At 39.1% G+C, this 26,609-nt stretch overlaps 3 protein-coding genes and 1 pseudogene across 6 annotated transcripts; 3 read left to right on the forward strand and 1 right to left on the reverse strand.

Moving 5' to 3' along the window:
- The first annotated feature begins 196 nt into the window (after nt 1–196).
- LOC149392910 (Cox19-like CHCH family protein) lies at nt 197–1,966 on the forward strand. 2 transcript variants are annotated; one of them, XM_089617233.1, is made up of 3 exons: nt 197–289; nt 737–937; nt 1,626–1,966. In XM_089617233.1, the coding sequence occupies exons 2-3, from the start codon at nt 750–752 to the stop codon at nt 1,756–1,758; spliced, it is 321 nt and encodes a 106-aa protein (XP_089473359.1). In that variant the 5' UTR covers nt 197–289; nt 737–749; the 3' UTR covers nt 1,759–1,966. The 2 variants fall into 2 exon arrangements, with proteins under 2 accessions (XP_089473359.1, XP_089473360.1); XM_089617234.1 differs by having other exon boundaries at nt 217–283.
- Nucleotides 1,967–2,298: 332 nt separating this feature from the next.
- On the reverse strand, nt 2,299–5,995 carry SCL28 (SC35-like splicing factor 28). Of its 2 annotated transcripts, none has more exons than XM_089617231.1 (7): nt 5,579–5,987; nt 4,493–4,570; nt 4,188–4,349; nt 3,997–4,061; nt 3,825–3,852; nt 2,829–3,074; nt 2,299–2,544 (listed from the first exon to the last, which is right to left on the reverse strand). In XM_089617231.1, the coding sequence occupies exons 1-7, from the start codon at nt 5,746–5,748 to the stop codon at nt 2,532–2,534; spliced, it is 762 nt and encodes a 253-aa protein (XP_089473357.1). In that variant the 5' UTR covers nt 5,749–5,987; the 3' UTR covers nt 2,299–2,531. The 2 variants fall into 2 exon arrangements, 1 of the variants encoding a protein (XP_089473357.1); XR_016299768.1 differs by lacking the exon at nt 2,299–2,544 and adding an exon at nt 3,302–3,560 and having other exon boundaries at nt 2,933–3,074; nt 5,579–5,995.
- Nucleotides 5,996–7,494: 1,499 nt separating this feature from the next.
- Nucleotides 7,495–10,298, forward strand: LOC149392912 (uncharacterized; annotated as a pseudogene). Its single transcript, XR_016299954.1, has 3 exons — nt 7,495–9,407; nt 9,483–9,890; nt 9,980–10,298. The product of XR_016299954.1 is annotated as an uncharacterized LOC149392912 (transcript).
- A 10,834-nt stretch (nt 10,299–21,132) lies between these two features.
- Nucleotides 21,133–26,390, forward strand: SPL7 (squamosa promoter binding protein-like 7). Its single transcript, XM_089617169.1, has 10 exons — nt 21,133–22,070; nt 22,778–22,950; nt 23,379–23,590; nt 23,680–23,754; nt 23,864–23,971; nt 24,165–24,282; nt 24,372–24,507; nt 24,755–24,917; nt 25,032–25,538; nt 26,062–26,390. The coding sequence occupies exons 1-10, from the start codon at nt 21,457–21,459 to the stop codon at nt 26,362–26,364; spliced, it is 2,409 nt and encodes an 802-aa protein (XP_089473295.1). The 5' UTR covers nt 21,133–21,456; the 3' UTR covers nt 26,365–26,390.
- Nucleotides 26,391–26,609: the final 219 nt, after the last annotated feature.

Consider the following 26,609-nt stretch of genomic DNA (forward strand, 5'->3'; position numbering starts at 1 on the left):
CGAGTTTAGCCGGAGTGTGTGAGAGAACGAGATCTCGGAGAGGTTGAAGAAGGGTTTAGGGAGTGATCTCGTACGGTCGGTCTCACCAAATACTAAAATGTCGTTTTCATAAAGAGACGACGAACAAACGACAAATACAATAAACGACATTAGAATAGGAAACGACATCATGAGAATTACTGATTTTCTCATAAATATCCTTATATTGCCCTAAAAACTGAAATTTCCCAAAAAGCTCACTCAGAGTCAAGGAAGGACGTTTGGTTTCAATCAATCCCTCGAGGTTACGGTACGAACACAATCAAGAACTTCGTTGATATGTATGCATTTTTTGTTTTCAATTTCGTTTAGAATCTCGAAATCTGAAATCCAGCTTCCATTTTTTTTTCAATTTGAAGAACAGCTATGAGATTCCGATCCTTACCTTTTCCTGGAAATTGTCGAATCGCAGCTTCCAATTTTTACCTTCACTTTCTCAGCTGCCATTAATAGAATGAAAATGCGAACTGAAGCAATGAATTTTTTTTTCTTTTTTCTTTTTTCGGAGTCATTATCACAGAACTCCAACCATTCTTAGGTGCTTAGGTTAAACCATTTTTTTTTTTTTGCCTTTGTATTAATAACTTTACGCCAATTTCTGGGCAATAAAACATGAGGAATGGCAAGAAAACGCTGTCTATTTCTGATTTATTTATTCAATTTCTGTTACTTTGGCGAATGACATTGTCGGAAACAGAATTTCTGCGGCGATGTCGAGCTCTGTGGATGCAACGGGAGAGCCGATCCCGACTTCTGCGGTGCTGATGGCATCTTCGAAGCATATCGGGATCAGATGCCAGGTCGAGAACGTGGAGTTCTTGAAGTGCAAGAAGAAGGACCCGAACCCCGAGAAATGCCTCGACAAAGGCCAGCAAGTCACTCGCTGTGTTCTCGGCCTGTAAGTCCCTGATTCGTGTTTTTGTTCTAAACTCTACTCTCAGCCTGTGTGTTTGGGAAAGAAAATAAGTGATATACATTCATTTAGTTACTAAGCTTGGTTTCGATTGTTTGTCGGTAACGAAATAGCTAGATTTTTGTGTTTGGAAAAGTGAACAAGTTTGCTTCTTGGTCCCCGGGTTTTAGGACTTTGTCACGTAGTTTTATATGAGAATCGCACTCTAGCGTCGATTCTATGTACCTGCTCACAATCTGACACGGTGGAATAAATCTTAAACCAGGTTTAGCTTTAGATAGATACTAATCTTTGTTAGCACTGTGAGAGCCGATTTTTGCTTCAATTTGAGTTATTGCTACCCCTTTGTTAGTCTTACATTTATGGCTAGTATATCTCGTCCATATGTTCTGTGAAAAAAAGCGTAGTTGAGTTTTTGCAAAGAGCCTTTTAGCATCAAATTGTAGTGTATTTGATCAATAATTGTGAGTGCCGATTTGCGTCAAAAGCTTTCAAATTATTGTAACGCCTTTGTTACTTTGACTTATAAGGCTAAAATATACCCCATCAATATTTCACTCTGCAGTGTATGATATTATGATACCTGAACCCTTTTTGCTCAATCCGAGACACGTAAAAACTATTTTAACCATAACGAGGACGTCTTTTTCTTCTCAACTTCCGTTAAATGCAGGTTGAGAGATCTTCATCATAGGTGCACGAAAGAGATGGACGATTATGTGGGATGTATGTATTACCACACCAATGAGTTCGATCTGTGCCGCAAAGAACAGGAAGCTTTCCAGAAATCGTGCCCTCTTGAATGAGAAGAACCCGACTCTGCATTTCGAGTCTCTTTATTTTTAACAATAAATTTTTGCAAATTTTTTTTTTTTTGGCGGCAAAGCAAGTGCTTGTTCCTTCAAACAGTTCGGGGATCGGAACTTGTTTGTTATATTTGACCTCTTGCGCTTGCATGTTTGACGAAAATTCTCTTGCATATACTTATTTGATTGGCACTTTTGCTTTTGAGCACTTAACCTCTCTTGCTTTGTCATTCTCGATTTGCTTGGTATATAATTACCACTTCTATAAATAAATAAATAAAAATTTCTGGATCACAAGGGATTTATGGCCTATAGTGTTTTACGATAATCTTTGTCCTCATTTTGCATATGACTGCACAATTCAACTGACCCCTGTAATTATACTTTCCCACACAATTACGTTTCTCAATTTATATGTGCCCAATATCTCAACTCGTTTCTCAATTTCTACTTTTCCTACACAATTAGATATGGTCTCTTTTGAGCTATTGAGTTAGTTAGGTATTTACATATTATTGATGTCCTCAAAAAGATGTAAGATTGATCAAATACACAAAACAATATGTTATGGCAAATTCTGTCAACCACAAAAGCCTTCTATTATGTTATAGAAACAACTTGCTGGCAAAGCTTCAAAATGGCGTTCCAGTGAGTAAAATCGGAACGTTATAAGGTTTCTTACACAAAAAGGAACGCAGCCACAAGTCTTTTTCTACTATTCCTCTGACAGCCACACTCTTAGCAGAAACGGCCATCGAACCAACTCGGCTCTGTCAGCGAGCAGGACTGCGCATAAAACATCACAAAAATCGGAAAATCTTGAGCGATAAAAACCTCACTGATTTATTCATCAAAATGGTAGATTAGGAAGAATTGAAAAATAGCCCGGACAATACAAATAAACAAGGATGCTGTAGCTATACACCCAATTGAAAATAATGAATTCGCAAAAACTTCTTAATTGTGCCAGTAACAGTGTCAATGGTAACTTTGGCTATTTTACTAACCAATTAGTTCAAATGTATAATTTTTCTATATAAGTATTATTAAATACCAAGTTGACATTTCACCTGTGGGATCGTGAGCGAAACCTTGAGCAACTCTGGTCCATAACCCTTGGACTCCTTGACATGCTTGATGAACGGACTCTTTCTTCGGCTCGAGTTCTTTTATCTGCCCTTGGGCTCGGGGACTCGTCGTGGTCCCTGTGCCGCGAAGAACGACTAACGGACCTCCTTGGCTTATTTGGAGGAGATCGAGAAATCGAACGAGAATGCACCGGATAACGATGATCATCGTCTCTATATCCCCGGTCCCTATTCAAAAAGCAGATGAAGATATCAATAAAAGAATAAACTAAAATCAAAATTTTACCCCACAGAGAAGATCGAGAATTTAATCAAGCAAACTTTGTATATTATTTATTTTCAACATGGTTGTCGTTTCAAAAAGTTGGGAACAAAATGAAACTTAGGTTTCGTGCTTTTAAATAACAGAAATTCAACTATAAATGCTCATCCAGGAATCAAAATGCAACCTTTACCTGAACCTTTTTCAAGATTTCTGAACAAAAATAGGACACTTTGTCCAAACATTGAGAGTTAGGCTCTATATTGTGAGGGCACTTGATCAGCATCTGAACAACTTCATAGCTTCTTTGCAACTTTCTAAAACCTTTATTATCTTTTCCTTGGCCAATTCCATTGCCATCAACCCTCTACCAGTAAAAACTTTGAATAGCCTTCCCTTCTTTGAAGATCATTTCTTTCATTGGCCAACTATAAGCTCTACTTTCTTTATTACTGGATCGTATATGCAAAACAAGATATAAATTTAAATTGATCTAATGACAATGACAAAAAAATAATACTAAAAATAAAAATAAAAATAAAAGCTGAAGTGTTAGTGTTTGCAATTATAACTGGGAAAGCTACTTGAGATCAGTCACTCAAAGGTCTGATAAAATTAAAACAGTTGCAATACATTAAACAACCCCTGAATAATTCAGTGTGTAACTTTCACTGTAATCAATCATATGAATATCAACTCGAAACTTCAAGTCATACCTTACAGGTGAAGGTGACCGCGAGGAAGCTGTGAAGAAAGAAATGCATGAAAATTCAGAAATGGAAAAAAAAACAAAAAAAAAAAAAGTCTGCAAATTAAGAGAATTTTTAAGAAATAAGAATAATTGCACGTACTAATATGAAAAAAAAAAAAAAAAAAAAAAAAACTAACAGTGATATCGACGTCTTGGCAATCTTGGTGGACTTCTTCTCCTGTGGCTTTCTCCATAACGTCCACTATTGATTTATTATTATTATTTTTGAGAAGCAAATCAACAAAATAGATAATTTAAATAATAATATAAATAATTAATAATAATAGTTTGTGATATTAAATCATTGAGCACAAGTAATCTGCCAAACCTTGGGCGCGAAAAATGCATTTCTCGAGGAGTTTTCCTATTCTCCTCGGCATACACAATTCTTATCTCGCGCCCTCCAATCATCAAATCGTTCAGTTGCTGTTTCGCTTCAGCAGCATCGCTTGCATCACGAAACTTGACAAATCCAAAACCCCGCGGTTTCCTATAGATATAAATAAATAAATAAAAATAAAAAATAAAAAATAAAACTTCAACACACTCAATCACATAAAAAAGGCAAAACGTGTACGTAAAGAAACGGCACTGAATAAATAAAAACAAGAAGACAGCTAGAGAGAGATATACCCAGTGTGGAAATCTTTGGGAAGATACACGTCCTTCACCGGGCCATATCGCTCGAAAGGAATCCGAAGGTCTTCAGTCCTGTACAAAACCACGGTAATTGTATGCTTATGAGGTCCTCATAACAAAAGGCGCCAAGAAGAATAATCGGGTTCTTGGCAGTGCAGGTAAATTGGCACCAGATAAAATGATAACCATGCAATTCATGTCTACTTATTCAATCCCCATTAATTTTTTTATTTTTTGTTATAACCGTGGTGTCCGAGTAAGACCCGACTAAAACCCACGAGGCCATTACCAACCAGGAGACTACCCCAGTGCACCCAATTGTTGCGTCCAAGGGGAATTGATATTCAATCCCCATTATACAAATTACAAAAGCCCAAGTCTATACAAAAAGAACCATATCGCTCAAAAGGAATTCAAAGGTCTTTAGTTCTGTACAAGAGCAGTGTAATGAAAAACGCCAATATAGCTGAGCTTTTCGATTCCTCATAACAGAAGGGGCCAAGAATAATAATCAGGTTCTTGTCAGTGCTTAGATAAATTGGCAACAGAAAAATGATAAGCATGCCGTTTTTATCTGCTTATTCAAGTCTCATTAATGAAAGCTACACAGAGGACAGAAAAAAAAGGCCCAAGAACAAGACTATGCAGAAAGAAAGATATCAGGAATCCGAATGTCTTCAGTTCTATACAGAACCACATTAATGAAAAGCCAATATAGGGAAAGAAGGCGCTAAGAATAATAATCAGATTTCTGAGAGTGCTTAGATAAATTGGCACCGCACAATGATATAAGCATACAATTTATAACTACTTACGCGATATATCCATAGTGATTCGTAAACTTATCCAATACACGCAATCCAGATCATTGAAAAGCGACAAGCAAACAAATCGAATAACAAGACTATACATGAAGAACATTGAATACGTGATAATTATACTCCAATTTCAACAACACTATGGCATTGCAATATTTCTCTATTCCCGCCAATTCTTTTGAAATAGCGTTGCTACACAGTCGATACAAAGTGGAATTTAAAAAGCAGTGCTAGATAGTACGAAATGGTGCATTGGAGATACCTGGCCTTGAGAGGGAGGTTTCGGACGAGCAATCCGGTGGGACCGGAAGAGCGGTGGTCTCTGCGGTCGCGGCGGTGATCGTCGTCGTGGCGCTTGCGCTCACGCTGCGGCGGGGTTCGGCTCCGGCGGCGAGGGCTGTAGCTCCGGCTTCGGCTACGGTCTCTTCCCATGGCGATGTGAGCAAGATTAGAGAGCTACAACCAAACCCTAACCCTAACAGAGAAAAAGAGCTTCTGAGTGAGAATGGAAAGAAAGGATTTCTTTCGATGATGTATTGATTTTATTTTTGGAGGGAGTGAGTGAATGTGAAATTGGGAAAAGTATTTCATTTGCCTCTTAAATTTAATTGAAAAATAGAAACTAATCTTGTTAAAAGAAAACACTGTTTAAGTCGCACGCTTGTTTACTTCAACGGAGATCGAGGATAAAATATATAATGCACAAAAAAAATTCATTATTAGTTCTATAATTAAAGAAATTATGCTGCTATATCTGTAATTTAAGTTGAAATGGCAGTACTACAAATTCTTTCATTTTAGTGCACAGATTATTTGGGGTATTGAATTTTTGTTAGCTCGAAAGCACAAGAGAATTCAATGAATAGAGCCAAATAGAGTCCATTTTGTTGCTTTGGCCTGAGCTTTGAATTAGACGTTCTTCATCTTTCTCCATTTGAATTCTTTTCTTTGGTAGTTCACTCAAAAAGTTTTTGTTTTCTATTTTCTAATTTTTATAGTTGTACTGAAAAATTATTTTGCAGTTGCTTTCAAAAAGCTGTTTGGTACAGTTTTCATTTTTGTTTTTGAGAAATTGAAAAAACTGAAAAAACTGTTTGATACAGTTTTCATTTTTGTTTTTGAAAAAATGAAAAAAAAAATGAAAATTATTTGGTACACCTTTTGAAAAAATGAAAAAAAATGAAAACTATTTGGCGGCGATGGTGAAGCTCGGTGGTGATTGAAGAAGATGGCCAGATTTCTTTTTTATTTTTTCAAGTCTTGCGCGCGGGTGAGAAGAAGGATGAGAGAAGAGAATAAATTTTTTTCCAAAAACACATTTTATTTGTTTTCAGTTTTCTTTATTCTTTTAAAAAGAACTTCAAAATTTTTTTAAAAACTTGTCAAAAATTTTACCAAGCACAATTTTCACTTTTTGTTTCCAATTTTTTTTTATCTCAAAAACTGTTTTTGAGATGCATACCAAACACACCCTATATATCACATTACCTTTGTGATATAGTTGTTAACCTTGACATCGACATGGTGCCAATTTCGTAAACTTCATATAAGTGGAGAGAATCTCTTTTTTAAAAAGGCGGTTTTGAGGCGCGCCCAAAGGCGCGCCTTTTGCCTTTTAGGTCGACGACCGCCTCGAGGCTTACGCCTGGGTGAGTTTCTGGCGTTCTCCGCCTCGGCCGAAAAAGGCGCCCGCCTCTGGCGGTCAAAACGCCTCAAAACAGCCTTTTAAATGAGACTTTTTTAAAAAAAAACCTGGGCCAAAATAATCGGGCCATTTTTTTATTCGGGCTTTTTTTAGGTTTTTAAGTTTTTTTTAATAACAATTAACTATAAGTACGTACAAATATTGGTATGTCAACCGTCTCTCATCTCACGCAAAACACTGGTCTCACACGTTGAGCGTCCCTCCATATTCTACCGACTCTCAAACTGGTCTCTCACGCTGCTCACGCTGCTCTCGTCTCACGCTGCTCCTCTCTCACGCTGCTACGCTGCTCTCGTCTCACGCTGCTCTCGTCCCTCTCTCACGCTGCTCTCGTCCCTCCCTCACGCTGCTACGCTGCTCTGTCCCTCCCTCACTGACTCGGTAATTATTCGAACTCACTCTTGGTTTGGAATCACAGTACATGTCACAGTTTTGCACAAGTCACAAGTCACAGCAATGTTTTTTTTTTTTTGCCATAATTATTCGAGCTCGTGACTGTTGATGGCAATGTGTGCGTTCAAACTTGCTTGTGTCTGTTGATGGAAACGTTTTGCACAAGTCATAAGTCACAGCAATTTTTTTTTTTTTTTGCCATAATCACACATGTCACAGTTTTGCACAAGTCAAAAGTCTCTGCGTCACAAGCAATTCACAGCAATGTTTTTTTTTTTTTATAGGAATGAAAGGTCGAAAGCCAAAAGACTTTTCTAACGACTATGTTACGGAGAAAATGGTCTTTGATGAACAGACCGGGGAAAAGAAAAATTACACGTATCGCGTGTGTATTTTCTGCGACAAGGTTATTAAGGGAAGCCTTACACGGGTGAAAGACCATCTCGCGGGAACGCATGCTAATATCACAGCTTGCGAGAAGGTTCCCGATGACGTGAAGAAGAGATGTGCCGGTAATCTCAACGCTAACAAAGTCTCGAAGGAGAATGCTGCAAGAAACCGAGAGGAGCAGATTGCGAACGGTTCATACTTTGGCTCTACTCAAGAGGCTGTTACTGGTTGTACTTCTGCCGGGACCAATCGAGGTGTACGAGGACCAATGGACATATTTACGAGGACTGACGACAACAACGAGAATCATGCTAAAGATGTCCCTTCAGGTACAATAAAAGAGTATCGCAATAGAGTCTGCCTCGACATCGCGCGATTCATTTACGAAAATGGGATTTCGTTCAACGTGGTAAGGAGTCCATCGTTTATTGGCATGATGCGTTCCGTTGGGAATTTCGGTCGAGGATTAAAGCTGCCTTCGATGTACGAGATAAGGACATGGTGTTTGGATGAGGAAGTGAATACAACAATGAAGATGGTGGAGGAAGTGAAGAGTACGTGGGCACAAACCGGTGTAACAATAATGTCAGACGGCTGGTCCGACATAAAACAAAGAGGTATCATCAACTTCCTTGTTAACAATCCGCACGGTACAGTGTTTTTGAAGTCCGTAGATGCATCGGCACATGTCAAAGATGCCAACTTTTTGTTCAAGATGCTTGACGAGGTTGTTGAAGAAGTCGGCGAAGATATCGTGGTTCAGGTTGTAACCGACAATGCTAGTGCTTATAAAGCCGCGGGGAGACTGTTGATGGAGAAAAGGCAGCGGCTTTATTGGACGCCATGCGCAGCTCATTGCATTGATTTGATGCTTGAGAAGATTGGAGACCTACCGCAACATCGAAATGCTTTACTTAAAGCAAAGAACGTAGCCAAGTTCATCTAAAACCACAGTTGGGTGTTAAGCTTGATGAGGAAATTCACTGAAAAAGAGATCATTCGGCCAGCCGTCACAAGATTTGCAACTGCCTTCCTGACGTTGCAAAGGTTTAAAGAGTTGAGACAACCTTTAGAGGCAATGTTTGCTTCTGAGGAATGGGCTTCTAGTACATGGGCAAAAAAATCCGAGGGGAAAAAATGAAGAAAGTCGTTGCTAGAGATGATGCTTTTTGGCGTGGCGTAAACTATGCTCTAAAGACCACCGGGCCTCTAGTTAAGGTGTTGAGGATGGTTGATGGAGAAAGAGCTCCGGCAATGGGATTCATTTACGATGGAATGGACAAGGCAAAGGAGGAGATAGCGAAGGAATTTAATGGACAAGAGGCTGTCTACAAAGAAATATGGGATATCATCGATACAAAATGGGAGCGTCAACTACATCATGAGCTACATGCGGTGGCTTACTACTTGAACCAACAGCTTCATTACGGGCCTAACTTCCATGTTGACAAAGAAGTTAAGGTCGGTTTGTTTAAGTGCATGAATAGGATGATTCCCGATGATGCTTATATGAAAGCAAATGATCAACTTGAAGCTTTCCACCTCAAGCAAGGAATGTTTGGTATGAGGGCAGCACAAGCTTGCTACGAAACACGTTCACCCGGTATGTTTTTTAAATTTTATGTATTGTCTAATTATGTATTGCTTATATTATTTAATTTTACATCCATAAATGTAGATCGTTGGTGGGCTCAATTTGGTGATGATGCTCCCGAACTTCAAGCTTTCGCGATCAAAGTTCTTAGTCTCACTTGTTCCGCGTCAGGGTGTGAGAGGAATTGGAGCATCTTCAACCAAATTCACACTAAAAAGAGGAACCGGCTATCCACTACTAGGATGAACAAGCTTGCTTTCATCATGTTTAACAAGAAGTTAAAGGATCGCCACTTGAAGTTAACTTCTCGACAAATCAGCAATGGTGAGGAATTTGATCCATTGGTGGTTGATGCCTTGGATTCCGATGATGAATGGTTAATGGGGGAAGCTGAAAATGAGGAACGGGCTGAACGCGAGAGTGGAGAAGCCACTACTTCTGGTTCTAAAAGAACGAGGCCTAGTGAAAACGAAGGACAAAGGAAAAAGAGAGGTAACTATGATCACGTAGCTAACGAACATTATTGATTTAATTGTTGCTCATATGTAAGTTCTAATGTGAATCAAATTGATTATGCATAGGCAAGGAGAAAACGTTGTTTGATCACCTAGATGATGACGAGGACATGGAAGATGATGACGATTTTTCAGAAAACGAAGAGCTAGACTATGATTTGTTTGATTAGTGTCGTCGAGTTTCATTTTTATATTAGTCTAAAACTCCTTTTTTTTAGATTGGTTTTTGTTTTAAAACTTATGAAAACTTGAAAATTAATATGAATTTTATATATATTATATATTTTCTATATTATTTTTTAGGCTTACGCCTCGTACCGCCTAAAGGCTTACCGCCTCCGCCTAGAAATGGGTTTCGCCTAAATTCCCGCCTCCGCCTTATTAAACTTTGGGAGAGATTGATGTAACCTTTTTTTTTCTTGAACAACATCCCGAAGGGTTCCCAAGTTATCGAGTGGAGACCATGATCGGTCGCCATGTCGTCGTATATGGTTAGAGTTTCGATTGTTGGTTAGAGTTAGGCCAGCATTTTGTGAAATTGCTTTTTTGAAACTAATTGCATGAATAAGGTATATAGAGTCTGTATCGTGAGAATAATATTTTTCAAGTTTTAAACAATATTTTTTTCTCTATATATATATATATATGTATATATATATTGAAATTACGTAATCTGTACGTATGTCACAGAATATGTTGTGACTGATTCTGTGACAAACACTAAAATTCGAGTGATCAAACAGTGAAAAGCTGTAAGTGCGGAATTATAAAGAACACAGAGATTGGTAACCCAGTTCGGCAATTCGTGCCTACGTCTGGAGGACCTTTGCCCGGTGGAAAGCAATTTACTATGTTAACGTGGTACAATAAGGTTTTACACTCAACGACTCTCTCGCTAGTTACCCAACCTACGTCTATCCTCTTCAACAGCAACTTAGGCTCCCCCTAAGCTCGAGATCTCATCGATTCCCACAGAATATCTCTCCCGAGACTTCTAAACGTGTTTCCCAACAAAAACAATTGAAAAGCCTAACCTCTAACTTCTAATACAATCACCCGTATATAGGCAACAAAGCAGAGGTAAAAGACAGCTTAAAATCTCGCGGATATTTGATGACTCCGAGAATGTCGCAGAATACGTCGCCATAAAATCTGCAACAGATCAAATATTCTCTGCCGCGTGAAGACTCCACATCAGCAACAGATATCCTCTTTTTATGAGCAATTTTGCCAATTAAACATCGCCAATAAATGCAAAGTAGTTGCATCAACAATCTCCCCCTTTGACGGTGTTTTAGGCAAAATCAATGCGAGGTTCAAGTGTAACTCGCGAGCGCGCGCGCTAAGATGAGCATCAATTCAGATTACACAAAATATGGGAAAAATAAGTGTAATCAACATAGTCTCAACATATTAATGAACCTCGATACTACTCCCCTTTTTTGCCTGAAGACATGCTTGAAGAAACGGGAGACAAACAAAGCCAAAGTCTAAGACAAAAAGAAAAGAATACAACGCAGGCCAATCAACACAAAGACATAAAGCTCATCACCTCTAAAACAGAGCAACAACCATGTCTCAGAACTCAGCAGAACCGACGGAAGACTCGTCTGCAGAGTCAACAGCGGCTGAGTTCGATGCGGAGGCGGTTCCAGCACATGTAGGGGCAGCGGAAGTGGATGGTGGGGCTGGTGCAGGATGATTCTGCTGAGTAGCAATCAGCAGCTCAGTCGTCGCCAAGAGCTGAGCAAGCATGTCCCTGTGGCGGAGTAGATCCTGAAGCATAGGCTGCGGACGTGTGACAACTCGCGACGGGGAAATTCTGCGATCCACCCTGATCGGGCGCTGAGGTGGACCAAGCTCATCGTCACCGCGACCGACGTCCGCACAAGAGAGAATATATGCTGAGAGAGTGTAAGGGAAGCCAATCACGAGAACCTGTGAAGTCACCGTCGTGTGGCGCACAGCAGAGTCGAAAATGATCCGGCCGATGTCGATGTAAAAGCCATGCGCGATGCAATATAGCTACTCTACCTGCTCCCTCTCAATGCTCGAGATGTGAGTGGTTAGGAACCAGTTGTGATGTGTTATCTTGAACAGTACCTTGTAGAACTCAGTGAGCTTCGAGAGAGAAAGTCTGGATCCTCTTGAGTGAGCCGACCAACTAGTCAATGACCCGCCGGTGAGGTTCGAGATGATTTCTCGGAGAGGAGGCGGTGCTGCGACAGTACCGGTTGGACGGTGGACGAGAAAAGCATTAATCGAGGCCGGAGAGAACTCGATCGACACTCCTCGAATGTAGGTCTGGAACTGAGCATGTGGATTGGCCATCTCAATGTTTGGCGGGATGTTGGCCAAAAACTCGAACAGGAGCGAGCGAGAATACCGAGGTCGTGCCTCGACGGTACCAAGAAGCTAGAGATGAGTCAGACAATCAAGCACATCGGCATACTCAAATCGAGATCGGTCGAGGTACAGCTTGCTTTGGATGTCGCGCTGCGTAATCGACCCCCACAAGTCACGAGCCACTGGCGAGATGAAGATATGCGGCTCGGAATTTGGAACTTGGGACGCGGGCTGAGGTTCCGGTTGGGGGTTCAGTGGACGGAGCCGTGGAGTGTGCCGAAGTCCGGGTACGACACTGAATGTAAGGTAGAGACTTCAAGGGATGATACTTTCGGCGAGGCGGAAGGGCCGTGTCTGAGCATGTCTCAGTAGGACTCGGTGAGGTCTGGGCCTGAACAACGGAGTCAACAGAGGCGGACTGAGCCGAGGTTTCTACAGCCACGGACGACCCAGGTCGTGGGTATGAGGGGTTAGCCATGTACCACGCTCGGATCCTAGCTCGGAAAGACCCAAGTGAAGAGTCCGACCCGAGAGATGGCGGAGAGTTACTAGAGGCTGGCGGTGAGGTCACGGGGGCCGGCGGCGAAGTCACAGCGACCGACGGCGAGTTTGCAAGGACACCCGGAGACACCTAGGCCTAATCACCTGCGGGCCCGGAATACCTGGTGCGGCGGCGTGAATACATGACGACGGTCCAATGAAGAGCAACCGAAGAAGGATGTGGAGAAAGCCCGACCAAGAACAGGAGAAAGAGAAGACGCTGAATGGCATCTGAGGAGGCCAAAAAAAAACATCTCGTTCAAAAATGAAATTAGGGCCGATATTTTCCCCTTTATTTTTTTAATTTTTTTTCGATTTTTTTTTGATATTTTTTTCGATTTTTTTTTTGTAAGGGAAATAGCTCACAAAGGTGATGACTCAAGATTCGATAACACATAGACCCAATGCGGATCGAAGTGCTTCGAACTGAGAAGCATCGAGAGCCTTCGTGAGGATGTCGGCTAGTTGTCGATCGGTAGAGACGTGCTCAAGGGTAAGCGTCTTCTTTTCCACAAGTTCTCGAATGAAGTGATGTCGTATGTCGATATGCTTGGTTCGAGAATGTTGCACAGGGTTCTTCGATATGTTTATGGCGCTCATATTGTCGAAGTAGAGAGTGAGCATATCTTGTGAGATCCCGTATTCCTCGAGTTTGGTCTTCAACCAGGTTTTTGGTAACACATCTAGAGGCACCCATAAGTAACAATTATCGGAGGAGCGTTTACCTATCATAACATGATTGTTGGAGGCATTGGTCACATCGCACGTAGTCTTGTTGAAGTGGACATAGAGCTCGACATCACACAATTGGCTGACGCTGATAAGATTGGCTTTAAGGTCTTGCACGTAGAGGACTTTGTCAAGAGGGGGCAGACCATCAACATTCAGTGTGCCTACACCGATGATTTTCCCTTTGACCCCGTCACCAAAGGTAACATGGTGACTAGGACAAGTCTTGATATTCTTCAAAAGGTTCTTTTGACCGGTCATATGGCGGGAGCAGCCGCTATCAAAATACCAATCTTCGGCCGCCATTGCTCTGAGTGAAGTGTAAGCGACATTGCATCGGATGTCTGGTTCACGAACTCTTCAAATCTTCTTGGGAGAGGCAATGGTCTTTCTCTGGCTCTGGGACTGCTTCTTCAGATCTTCTGGAGTCCGTAGCACCAAGGTCTGATGTGGCCAGGCTTTAGGCAGTAATGACAAGCCCAACGTCGCCGATTGCGTCTTGTCACAGAAGGTGTTGCAGCATATTCTGTGACATCACCCTCCTCTAGGTTTTTGCTGCCTTTTACAAACGTGGTTATAGAACCAAGTTGTCGGGCATCATAACCAATGCCGTGATGATTTCCTGCATCTTTCCCCAAGCAAAGAATGCCATCAAGATTGGATGTTCTTGAATTGAGCATGCAAATATTTCTTTTAAGAGCATTAAATTTAGAAAGAAGCTTATCTTGCTGCATCTTTTCGGACTGAAGTGATCGTTGAAGAGAAGCAACGGTTGAGGCAAGCACTTCTTTTTCCTTAGAGATGACATTAACCTTTGTGCGAAGGTTTTCATTCAGCCGTACGACTTCGGTCCACTGACTAAACAGTTCATGATAGGCTTGTGAGACAGATTCCAATGAGATTTCAACATCACTCTCACTGGAAGAATCGTTATCATAGAATTTATCAGAGACATTTTCTGTGACATCCTGATGAGACTGAGGATCGGTCACTTTCTGAGTGGTGAATGCAAGGAGATTGGTTGGACTATCTGCATCCTCTGACTCTTCATCACTCCAAATAGTATTGTAGCTCTTGTTGTTCTTCTTGAGTGTATTCGCATATTCTGCCTGTATGTGACCGAACCCTTCGCATTCTCTGCATTGTATCCCATTGGATTTGCCTCTCTGGTCATGTGATGTCTCAGCAGCCTTTGGTTTTCTCTGAGGGTTTGGAGCCCGGTTGTTGTTGTGCAATTTGTCTGGGGTAGATTCTGTGGTATTCCCGGTTGAATTGTGGTTGAGCTTCGTCATGTACTTCCCAAATTTCCCGAAGTTCTTTGCCAGCAGGGCAATGCTTTTAGCCATATCATCATCGTCATAGGGTGCAAGGTCTTCATGGACATCCGCTTTCAAGGCGATTCCCTTCGTTTTGGGCTCCGGATCAATCGTCATCTCAAAGGTTCGGAGAAAACCCATGAGTTCTTCAAGTTTCATGCTCCTTATGTCTTTGGCCTCCTCAATAGCAGTGACTTTGTAGATGAATCGTTTGGGCAGCGATCGCAAAACTTTTCTGACAAGTTTCTCTTCGGGAATTTTCTCGCCAAGAGCAAACGATTCATTAGCCAGATCACAAAGACGAGAATTGAACTCATTCATAGTTTCACTTTCTTCCATTATGAGATTTTCACACTTGGTGGTCAATAGTTGAAGTCTCGACATACGTACCGTATCGGTTCCTTCATGGTGGACTTGAAGGATTGTCCATGCGTCTTTGGTAACCTCGCATGTGTTGATGAGTTTGAAGATGTTGGCGTCCACAGCGGAGAAGATGACGTTGAGTGCTTTCGAGTTGGAGCTAGCAAGCCTCTCTTCATCGAGGGACCAATGTTCTTCAGGCTTGCGAGTCGAGCTTCCATCGGCTTCCTTAGTAGTCGGATGAGTCCATCTCGTGAGAATCACTTTCCAAGCCTTTTCATCCAAGGACTTCAGAAATGCCTTCATACGCGCCTTCCAATAGGAGTAGTTACTGCCGTCAAGTAGTGGAGGTCGGCTAATCGACCCACCTTCCTTCATGAAATCCATCTCGAATACCAGATCAGTAAACACCACGGATCACACTCAAGGTGGGGAGTGAACCGCTCTGATACCAATTGAAATTACGTAATCTGTGCGTATGTCACAAAATATGTTGTGACTGATTCTGTGACAAACACTAAAATTTGAGTGATCAAATAGAGAAAAGCTGTAAGTGCGAAATTATAAAGAACACAGAGATTGGTAAACCAGTTTGGCAATTCGTGCCTACGTCTGGAGGGCCTTTGCCCGGTGACTCCCTCGCTAGCTACCCAACCTACGTCTATCCTCTTCAACAGCAACTTAGGCTCCCCCTAAGCTCGAGATCCCCTTGATTCCCACAGAATATCTCTCCCGAGACTTCTAAACGTGTTTCCCAACAAAAACAATTGAAAAACCTAACCTCTAGCTTCTAATACAAATACCCGTATATAGACAACAAAACAGAGGTAAAAGACAGCTTAAAAGCTTGAACACAGGTCGTTCTAAGCTCTGCTAAAACACTCAAAAAATAAATCTCTCAAAAAGTGTTTTCAAAAGCGTCAAAAAACAATCTATGAAATGAGGACGCCACATATAGTCTTCGAGGCGAATTAGGGTGTCACAATTCAGTTGCTGGCATCAGGGATATCATATCTTCTGATCTCTGAAAAATCTCGAGGATATTTGATGACTCCGAGAATGTCGCAGAATACGTTGCCACAAAATCTACAACAAATCAAATATTATCTGCCGCGTGAAGACTCCACATCAGCAACAGATATCCTCCTTTTATGAGCAATTTTGCCAATTAAACATCGCCAATAAATGCAAAGTAGTTGCATCAACATATATATTTAAAAAAACGGTTTAATATTTTGAGCTTCATTTAACTTTGTTTGTTGTTTAATTTGAATTCATACGGAGAATAACCATTAATAATGAAAAATTACTATTTTTTAAATGATTTAAAACACCCGCTATTTTGAAAATGTTATATTTTAAAGCACTATTAATTTAATGTTTCCTTATTTGCTTTTGTTTCTCTCGTTATACAGATGAATATCATGGGATTAATTTTCTATAAAAGTAGAAGTGGAAATAACCCAAGCTACCGTATCTAAAAATAATTTCGAGAATATACTTTTTCTTATTCCTACTTCGAGAACTTCAATTCTACAATTTGTTTTCTTGTTGCTTAACCGTTTTACTTTTAAAAAATAAAAATAAAAATAAAAATAAAAAGAGCTATTTATCAAATATTTGAAATTTTAGATATTCATTAAATCATCATCATCTTCAAATCAGATATTTGCATCATTAAATTTGTTGACCATGTATAGATATCAGTTAATATATATATATATATATATATATATATATATATATATGCGCGCGTGTGCGTGTGTCAAAAACAATACTAACAGTGTCAAGTTTTGTTATTTTATTACAAATTTAGTAGTCTTCAACGATATTATGTAAGCTAATTTAGTTAAACTTCATTTAAAGACTATTCATAAATAAAATCGACCACCGAAAATTCTAATCCTAGCGCAACCAATTCGAAAATGAAAAGAATTGTGATGAAAATGATTTGAAAATGAGAGAAAAATGTGAGATTTTTGAATCAGGGGTATTTTGGTCCAAAATGTGTCCAAAAGTCCATATTTAGATATTTTTAAACATTAGGGTCTAATCTTGATATTTAATGACTTATTAAGCCCAATTAATGAAATTTCTCTCTCTCTCTCTCTCTCTATATATATATATATATATATATATGTGTGTGTGCGCGCGTGCGCGCGCGCGCGTCAAAAACAATACTAACAGTGTCAAGTTTTGTTATTTTATTACAAATTTAGTAGTCTTCAACGATATTATGTAAGCTAATCCAGTTAAACTTCATTTAAAGACTATTCATAAATAAATAGATCCAAGTGTTAAAATTAAATTTAATAATTATTTACTATTTTCTTGACTAGTGTGGTGTCTTTTTAAATTAACAAGAATTAATAAAAATAAAAATCTCGGCGAGAGCTACGCGTTCGTACAAGGTTTATCACAACTAGTGGTCTCTATTTTAGGTTATGCATTTTTTTTATTTAATGAAGACGTAAACAATACATTTTTGACAAACCATAATGAGACCATGCACAAGACATGTCTTGTGTGAGGTCTCGCGCGCCATATGAGACCTCGGCGTCACGGGAGGCATTGCCCCACGCGAGATCATGTCTAGGGTGGGGCGCGAGGTCTCGTCCCGCCCATCGGACGATAAACAAGGTCTCGCCCGGTTCCAGAGACGGGATGTGTGGGTCTTGCCCACATTGTATTAGGGACGCTAAATCTCATGTGCTTGTCCTCACCATGTCTTGGGTCGCGCGCCTCCTCGACATCATCGTTCGCATTAATGACTCCTACAACTATTATGAGTCTCCCTCATTCCTTGTAACTATGGACGAATCTTTGAGGAGGATGTAAGTTTTCTCGACCACAAATAACTCTGCTCTAACACAAGTCTAATATTTTCTTATATTCTAACCAACTCAATTGTAGAGATTGGATGAGACTTATTGTATAAAATAGTCATTTGAAACTTATTGATTAGCAAAATAGCCAATGTTTCAACTTTTCAGCAAAATAGCAAAATTTAGGTTTTCAAATTTTTTTTTACAGCCAGAATTAAATTTTTGACAATTATTATAAACAATTTATCACTTTCAAAAAAATTAATCTTGGGTTCAATTTTTTTTTTTGAAACCAACTTACTATACATTTTGCCTACTTCACTCAATTAAGACAAACCTTGGCTATTTTGCAAATTCATAACTTTAAATTTGCTATTTAGCTTCAGCACAAAAAAAAATTGCATTTTTTCACAATTTTTTTTTTTTAAAATTTAACCCAAATATTTACAAATTAGCCTTCCCTCAATTTTTTTTTTCCGCATATTAACCCCCTAATTTGAATTTTTGGTTTCGTCCCTGTTTACAACCACCAATTTTGATAAGAGATTCATTTATCGGCACGGCACGGGGCTTGTTAGATTTATCACAAGTACCACAAAATCAATATTGTTTTAGTTATATAATAATTGATTCAAAGTTCAAACCCCAAAATGCAAATGTATATAAATATATATATGTATATCGATAATTTAGGAGATTTTTTTGTAGCTGAAAAACAATTAAAATAATAATCGCAAGTAAGTAAACGCATAACTGGTCAATGTGAGAAGACGTGCGTGCTTCATGCCTGTTTTATGTCTCAGCATTTCTCGTTATTAAAAATAAACAAATGTGGCGTTTGGATTTGGTAATTCGTTTAAAGTTCACTCAATTAGCAACATGGAGAAAATAATATAATCAGAGATATGGATTAAGTAAAGACATCTGGAATTAACTACACACAAACGCTTATCTAGCTATGCATGTTTGTGTTAATAATAATATAAAAAAATACAAATAGGTTATCTAGCTTGTAGTCCTTTTAAACTAATAATTTTTAAGAGTCTTTTATTTATTACAAGCTTAGATTATCTTGGAGACTATATTTATATTTTAAAAAATAATTCGGTGGTGGTAGGTAATATCATAAATTCAGACATCCATCACATTTAAGTTAAAGCGATACTATAAAGTATTTGTTTATATCATATACGTGGATAATCTTTTGTGTTATTTTGTTTCTTGTAAATTGGAAAGAGTTAAAAAAAAAAATGTGCAAGTACCGTTAATATTAATATTTTAAAAATAATAAATATCATACGTATTTTTTTATTATATATAAATTCGAGCAGTCTTTTTATCTTTGTTTCCCACAAATTTAACTGTAAATAATTGCTAACAGAACAAAAATACTGTCATGTTAAACTTTATATATATTTTGCCTTTAGATATCTCGAAAGGTCATTGCAATTGCAAAGAGATAGCACTTTTGTCTTGTAAGGTTTCTAGTTAGTGGGACCAGTCCACGTGGCACACGGTCCCACTATTCTTGTAATTTTTTGACACGATGTTCACACTCTCAATGGAAATTGGACACGCGGGCTATCATGTCGTTGTTTCACCAGGCGCCACTAAACCAATAAGATGGGACGTCTTAGCGCGTGAAAATATATGCGCGTGGTTTATGGAGGTGAAATATCCGAAAATGTTGTCATATACTCGCGGATTACTATGACCACGCGTCATACATTGAACGGTTAATCTTCTCTCGTTCCATGTACCTTGTGAAGTACACGAGACATTTTAATGTTCAATTTAAATTGTGGTATTATTTGTCTAATTATTCGTGTTGGATTTCTTCCTTCGTAAAAAAAAAAAAAAAACTACTGGACTCAAATCTAGCACATGACTTAGGTCCAAAAGGTGACCCCAAGGCATGCTAAAACATTTTAGGTTCATCTTGTCATGAACAAGTAAAATAATAGAGCTAAGCCCTTTTTTTGGCTTATTTCGTCGTGGGAAGTTTTGCGAGCTAAACCATTTTGGCTTAGCTCGGTCTGAATAATTAGACGAAGACCCTTCAACGATGTTCATAGATTGAGGATCTCGAAGATCAATCAACCGCTCCTCTGATATCGGATCAATCATTTATGTGGCGCATGACGAGACGAAAAAGACCTTTCCACCCTAACGTTCTCCGAAAGAAGAGGGGTTCGGTCACCCTTGCTCAAGACCTGTATAAATAGGAGCTTAAGAACCAAAATAAGACATTTTTTTCCTACACGAGTAATCCTGATTACGTCTACAATCTCTCTGCTCTTTAAGTCTCGATTCATTAGTTCTTCGTCAATTAATTCCTAATTTCATTTCGTTCTCTTCATATATCTTATTGATTCAATTTAATAAATGGTTTAGTGAATATTTGTCAAATCTAGTCTATTTATTTATTTCGTAATTATTATTCAAAGTTTATTTGAGATCGGGATAGAAGTTTGAGGACCAACAAATCGAAATCGTTTCTTTATTTTGAAAGGTCGTAGCGGCTTTAAAGTGAAATTCTCATGTAAAAAAATAAAATGTAAAAATAAGTGTTTCTCTTGACTATTTATTTACGGTGGAATATCAATTAAAAACAATACCAATTTATTATATTTGAATATGATGCAAATGTGTTGTCTTAATTTAATTATTTTCTCAATTTATAGATAGTTAAAATAAAAAATTTAACGTAACTTTTTTTAAAGAAGTCGAAAGCCTAATTCTCCCCATAGAAAATATGAGATTATAATTCGCCGACGAAAAAAATAATTTGAAATAGTTAAATAAAATTGTACTACAATAATTTAAATATTAGTAAGACTTACATGTGCTGTATTAAACTGATTGAAGTTTATTTCAATGCAAGGCTCTCAATGTCTAGCTCCCTCTTTATGAATCTTATTCTTTTTACCGTGTTTCCTTTCATGGTGAGAACCAGGGTCTCTCTTTCTTTCCCAGGTTAAAAAAACAAGAGCGAGGGTGTTTGGCAACTCAGCTAAGCCGTAGTTTACACGAAAAATATTTGTCACCGAAAATATTAATTAATGATTATTTAATTACACATTTCCCCTATTTTCCTGGAAAAGAGAACTGTCATTATTTTAAGATAATTAAACAAAAAAGAAAGGAAAATGAAAAAAAAATTGGAATCGTCAATTCGAAGTGTACGCGATGCCCAAACAAGCACAGACGGACTTCGATACAGGTAGAGAGAGAAGCTTTTAGAGAGAGAGAGAGAGAGAGAGAGAGAGAGGGAGAGAGAGACTTTGAGCCAAAGCGAAAGCTTCGTTTGGTAAGCGTTTGGTGAGCATTTGGTGACCTGCCATTTTCTCAATCGGAAACCCTAAGAGAGAGAGAGAGAGAGAGAGAGAGAGAGAGAGAGAGAGAGAATTAGAAGGACCAAGCATTAATGGAAGTATCGTCTTCACAGTCTCCATCACAGCCTCGCGACTCGGAAAAAGACGCCATGAATCGAATCCCGATCCCCGGCGACGAAACGATCGGTCCCGCCGCCCTATGGGATTGGGGCGACATCCTAGACTTCACCGTCGACGGCGATCTCGCCATCAATTGGAATTCCGACGCCGCCGCGGAGCCGACTGAGCAGCTTCAGGCTCCTCCTCCGCCGCCGCCGGACGCCGGAGCTCCGGAGACGGACGACGAAGACGAGGCGACGAAGGTTCGGAAGCGAGACCCTCGGATGACGTGTTCGAACTTCCTGGCGGGGCTGATCCCCTGCGCGTGTCCGGAGATGGACGCGAGGCTGAAGGAGATCGAAGAAGAGGAAGCCGCGCACGCGAAAAAGCGGCAGAGGACGCGCGGCTCCGGTGCCGGAGGAGGTTCCGGCGGCGGCGGAGCTAGGTCCGCGGCGGGAGTGGCGAAGTGCCAGGTTCCGTCGTGCGGTGCTGATATCAAGGAGCTGAAAGGCTATCATCGCCGCCATAGAGTGTGTCTCCGGTGCGCTAATGCCGCCACGGTGGAGATAGCCGGAGAAGATAAGCGGTACTGTCAGCAGTGTGGGAAGTGAGTTCGTCTCTCTCTCTCTGAATATTTAGGTCGTTTTATCGGTTGGTCTTGTAAATTGTGCTGTGCTAATTGTTTGGAAATGGAAAAAGGTTTAGATTTGATTAAGGTGAGAATTTCTGTTTGGTTTATTTATGTTGATTGTTAATATGTGACGTGATATAGAAGGATTGAGTTGTCTCTTTGGGCTCGATCAATTGAAATTGATGATTTGAGTATTTGATGGACAGGTTTTAGATAGATTATATATTTTGAACTTGGCACTTTAAAGTGAGAATCCATTATTCTAGGCGTTTATAAATGCCCTTTTCAGGATCCAACTTACTTATGTTATTCACATTTAGAATTTGTATGTCAGAACAAAGAAGAGTAGCTTTTAACTTTGACTTTTGGTTTTCTGTTGCATACCTCCTTTAATTTGTTTCAGGATTGTTTCTTTACACTTCCGCTTTGGCACTTGGCTAAAAAACTCCGTTTCTTTTCTCCGATTAAGTTACATACTATGATTGTTGCTTAGTCTTTACCTTCTTGGTTCTAAGTTTCAGAAATTTATTTTTCTTTTCCAATGGTTTTAAATGGCACCAAGTTTAGATGCAAATGAGCGAAATCAATTTCTGTGTGTAATCCAAATGTGCGAGGGACTTCTGATCTATATTAAAAAAAAAAAAAACTCATGATGTTTCTTCGGGACTTAAAATCTTTTGCAGGTTCCACATATTGCCAGACTTCGATGAAGGCAAACGAAGTTGCCGCAGAAAGTTGGAGCGTCATAACAACAGACGGCGTAGGAAGCCCGTCGGGTCTAAAGGAGCGGCTGGGAAGGAATCTCCGGATGACATTCAAAGTGAAGATGCCAGCGGCGATGGCGAGGCGGGAAAAGGTTTTGATTTTTTTTTTTTTTTTTTTTTAAATTCCTTTTTCTGCCACCATGTTGTAGTTTTCGGATCTAACACTGCATATTAGCATCCCGAAAGGGGCTTATGTTGGAAAAAAAATACAATGTAGCCATTCGAAACTAATTGATTAATAAAATAGCCAAAGTTGTAGGTTCTTAGAAAAATAGTAGTTCATTTTTTTTACACTCAATAAAATTATTGTCTCCTCCTGTATATAAGCAATTTACTGCTCTAAAAAAATTTTACCCACTTTTTTTTTGGTTTTATGAATTTATTTTATTTTATTAATTTTAGACAAACCTTAGCTATTTGGAAAACCCTGGCTATTTAGCTACAACACCCTTCATGTTGGGCCTTAATTCCGGAAAGATTTTTTCCACCGGTCTCATGGAAGATAGTTTGTGATACACAGATTCTTCACAAACCGACAGTCAGATGGCTGTGAAAGAAACATGTGTGGAGTCAGGTGGGCGTATTTCTCCCGTTCACACGGCTCCCGATGTGAATAGCGATGGCGTCGTCTCTTTGCCGGATTCCGGTGAAACCCAGATGGAAGCAGAGAAATATAATGCTAAGCACGGTGTATCCATATCTTACAGTAACAAGAGTGCATACTCGTCTTTGGTGGGTGTTCGGAAACTCTATTTTCTTGTTCATTTGATCGATTGGTTGCTCCAAATTTATAATCGCCGACTGATTTCAATGTGATTTAGTGTCCGACTGGGCGAATCTCATTCAAGCTCTACGATTGGAATCCAGCTGAATTCCCTAGACGTCTTCGGCACCAAGTACTATTAACGGATTATTATTTCAGTTTAGTATTAAAAGAAAAATAACTTACTTTTCTGTAAGAAGTTGCAAATATTTAGTAAACCTGTATGCCATCTCTGTCTTCAGATATTCCAATGGCTGGCCAACATGCCTATTGAGTTGGAGGGGTATATTCGTCCTGGATGTATCATCTTGACCGTGTTTGTCGCAATGCCAAGATTCATGTGGATAAAGGTAAAACTCTACTTATTAACTCTTTACAAAATTTCTTCGTTGCTTATGCTATTGTAGCTTATCAGAACTGCTTACACGTGGTTGGAAAAATCTATAGATATAAATCTTGTCAAGACATTTTCCGCTCCAGCTTTTTTGTTCTCGAAAGTGAAGAAAGTAAATCTAATTTAGAGATCATGTGAGAAATTTGCAGTTATCCGAAGACCCTATATCATGTGTACGTAACTTTGTTGTTGCACCCGGGGCTATGCTTTCAGGAAGAGGAAATATACTTGTATATTTGAACGATATGGTTATCCATGTTCTGGAAGGTAATTTGATGCTCCACAGAGTATCAAGCATATTGCAAAAAATTAATCTGTTTGTGTGTTTTGATGTATTGTCTTTATGCCATGCATAGGTGGTTCATCCGTGATTAAAGCCAGCGTGGTTGAGCGGGCTCCGATACTTCATTATGTTCACCCGATATGTTTCGAGGCAGGCAAGCCAATGGAGTTTGTTGCGTGTGGTAGTAACTTGTTACAGCCAAAATTGCAGTACGACTCGTTATTTTACAATTATCCTCAAAGGGAATATGGCATTATTTCTTGATTATGTATTTAGATTTTACAGATGTATATTGCTTGTTTGTGGCTTTCCCTCTTATAGCTTGTCCAATCTGAATTTCACACATACACATGATTCTAGCACTTCCTCAATAAATATTTCAAATCATTTTAACATTCAAACGTTGAACTTCTAATTATATGCTTTTTTTTTTCCTTCCCGTTTCTTCCATGGCAGGTTTCTTGTATCCTTCTCTGGAAAGTATCTGGAACACAATTATAGTCCAGCTTCTTCTCGTTTTCGGACTGAATGGAAGAGTGATGGTAATTTACACCGTGAGCTGTACCAAATACAAGTCCCTGTTACGGAAGCCAACCATTTCGGGCCCGTATTTATTGAGGTAATGTTATTGTTAATAAATAAATAAATAAAAAACTATTTTTTAATTTATTTTTTTGGTAAGATGACTAACATTGCTAATTTATATATGTATGATATAATATGGTATTTTTAGGTCGAGAATGAAGCTGGCTTATCGAACTTTATTCCCGTATTGATTGGGGACAAAGAAACTTGTTCGGAGATCAAGCTCATTCAACAGAGACTTGACGGATCTTTAGTCTCAGAGACACCCTGGTTTTCTTCTGATACCTCTCCGCCAAGCTCCTGTGGAGCCTCTTCGTTAAATCAAATACCATTTTCCGAATTTATCGTTGACATAGCATGGTTACTGAAAAATCCCGGATTAGAGACTTTCCAACAGGTTTCAACAACCTTTCAGGTCCAAAGATTAGAATGCTTATTGAAATTTTTGGTAGCGGTCGAATCCACCACCATTCTGGAGAAGATCTTACGAAATTTAAAGACTTCGATTGTTGAGATAAAACCCAATGCCACTGATTTGAAGATGTTACAAAAATATATGGACTACGCTCATCAACGGCGTTGGCCTAATTCACAGCCAATCATGCCATCAAGAAACTTACTACTAAATGAAGATCTTGCTTCTTTTCCCCTCCAGGTACTGATAATATTTGTTTATATTTAGAAATTGTGTTCCGGGTTATAACATATTAAACTCACCGTAATTTCTTGTCATATACTTTAGGGTAAAGTGTAAAATAAACCTTTAATTTTTCATTTTAAAGTAAAACCATACCCTAACATTTGGATTGCATCTAAAATAATACCTTTACTCTCTTTTTTATTTCGTAAATTATGCAAAATTAAACCCACTTTTTTAATTTACGTAAATTAAGCATGTCCTTTAGTTTTACTAGATAAGAATAATATTGTTCATAAAATTCCCAACTATTTAACTTCAATCTTTAATTTTTCTCTAATGGTATCATGTAATAATATGTATAAATTTGGAGATCTGTACAATTAAAAAGTGAGTTTTATTTTGTATAAATTCAAATTGTTAGTGTATTATTTTGCACAAGTAAGAAGTTGAAAAGTGAGGGTATGCCTTTGTAGTTTACGCAATACACTTTATATATTGTGTCTAACATATATAACAAATTCAGCTATGTAATTTGCAGGACGACACGGAGATAACCGTAGACTGCAACTCCGGAGATTCGGTGGGTTTGATTTACGACAAAAGAAGTGAAAGAATTCCGATTTTGAGTACAGATAAATGGTCGAACGAGGCCTCTTATTGTCGGGCTCGATCCATGGAAGCTTTGAGATTTGGGTATGGGCCGGAGTTGAGAGTTCGACCCACGTTATGTCTGATCGCCGTAGCGGCTGTTTGTTTAGGGGTTTGTTCGGTTATCTTCCACCCCCACAAGGTCAGTGAATTCGCAGTCTCAATCCGTAGATGCTTGTTTAACAAAATGTAGAGCGAATTTATTTTTTCTTTTGGAGATTTTACGTGTTTTTTTGTTCGTTTGTATATATTCGCTGTACACTAGAACTGACATAGACAAACTTGGAGTTAATTTCCATGGCCTGTTGTTTCACGACTCGATGAATTTAGTCATAGGTATTGAACCCATAAAACTTGGCCAAGGATTCGGTTCAGCTTCCTTGTTCCACATTTATGTTTTGTCATCTTGGTGAATGGTGGTGATTAATAAAATTCGGG

This window comes from Urtica dioica, chromosome 6, assembly GCF_054948205.1.
Source record: "Urtica dioica subsp. dioica isolate 48M chromosome 6, U.dioica_male_clone48M_v1_H2, whole genome shotgun sequence".
NCBI lineage: Eukaryota > Viridiplantae > Streptophyta > Magnoliopsida > Rosales > Urticaceae > Urtica > Urtica dioica.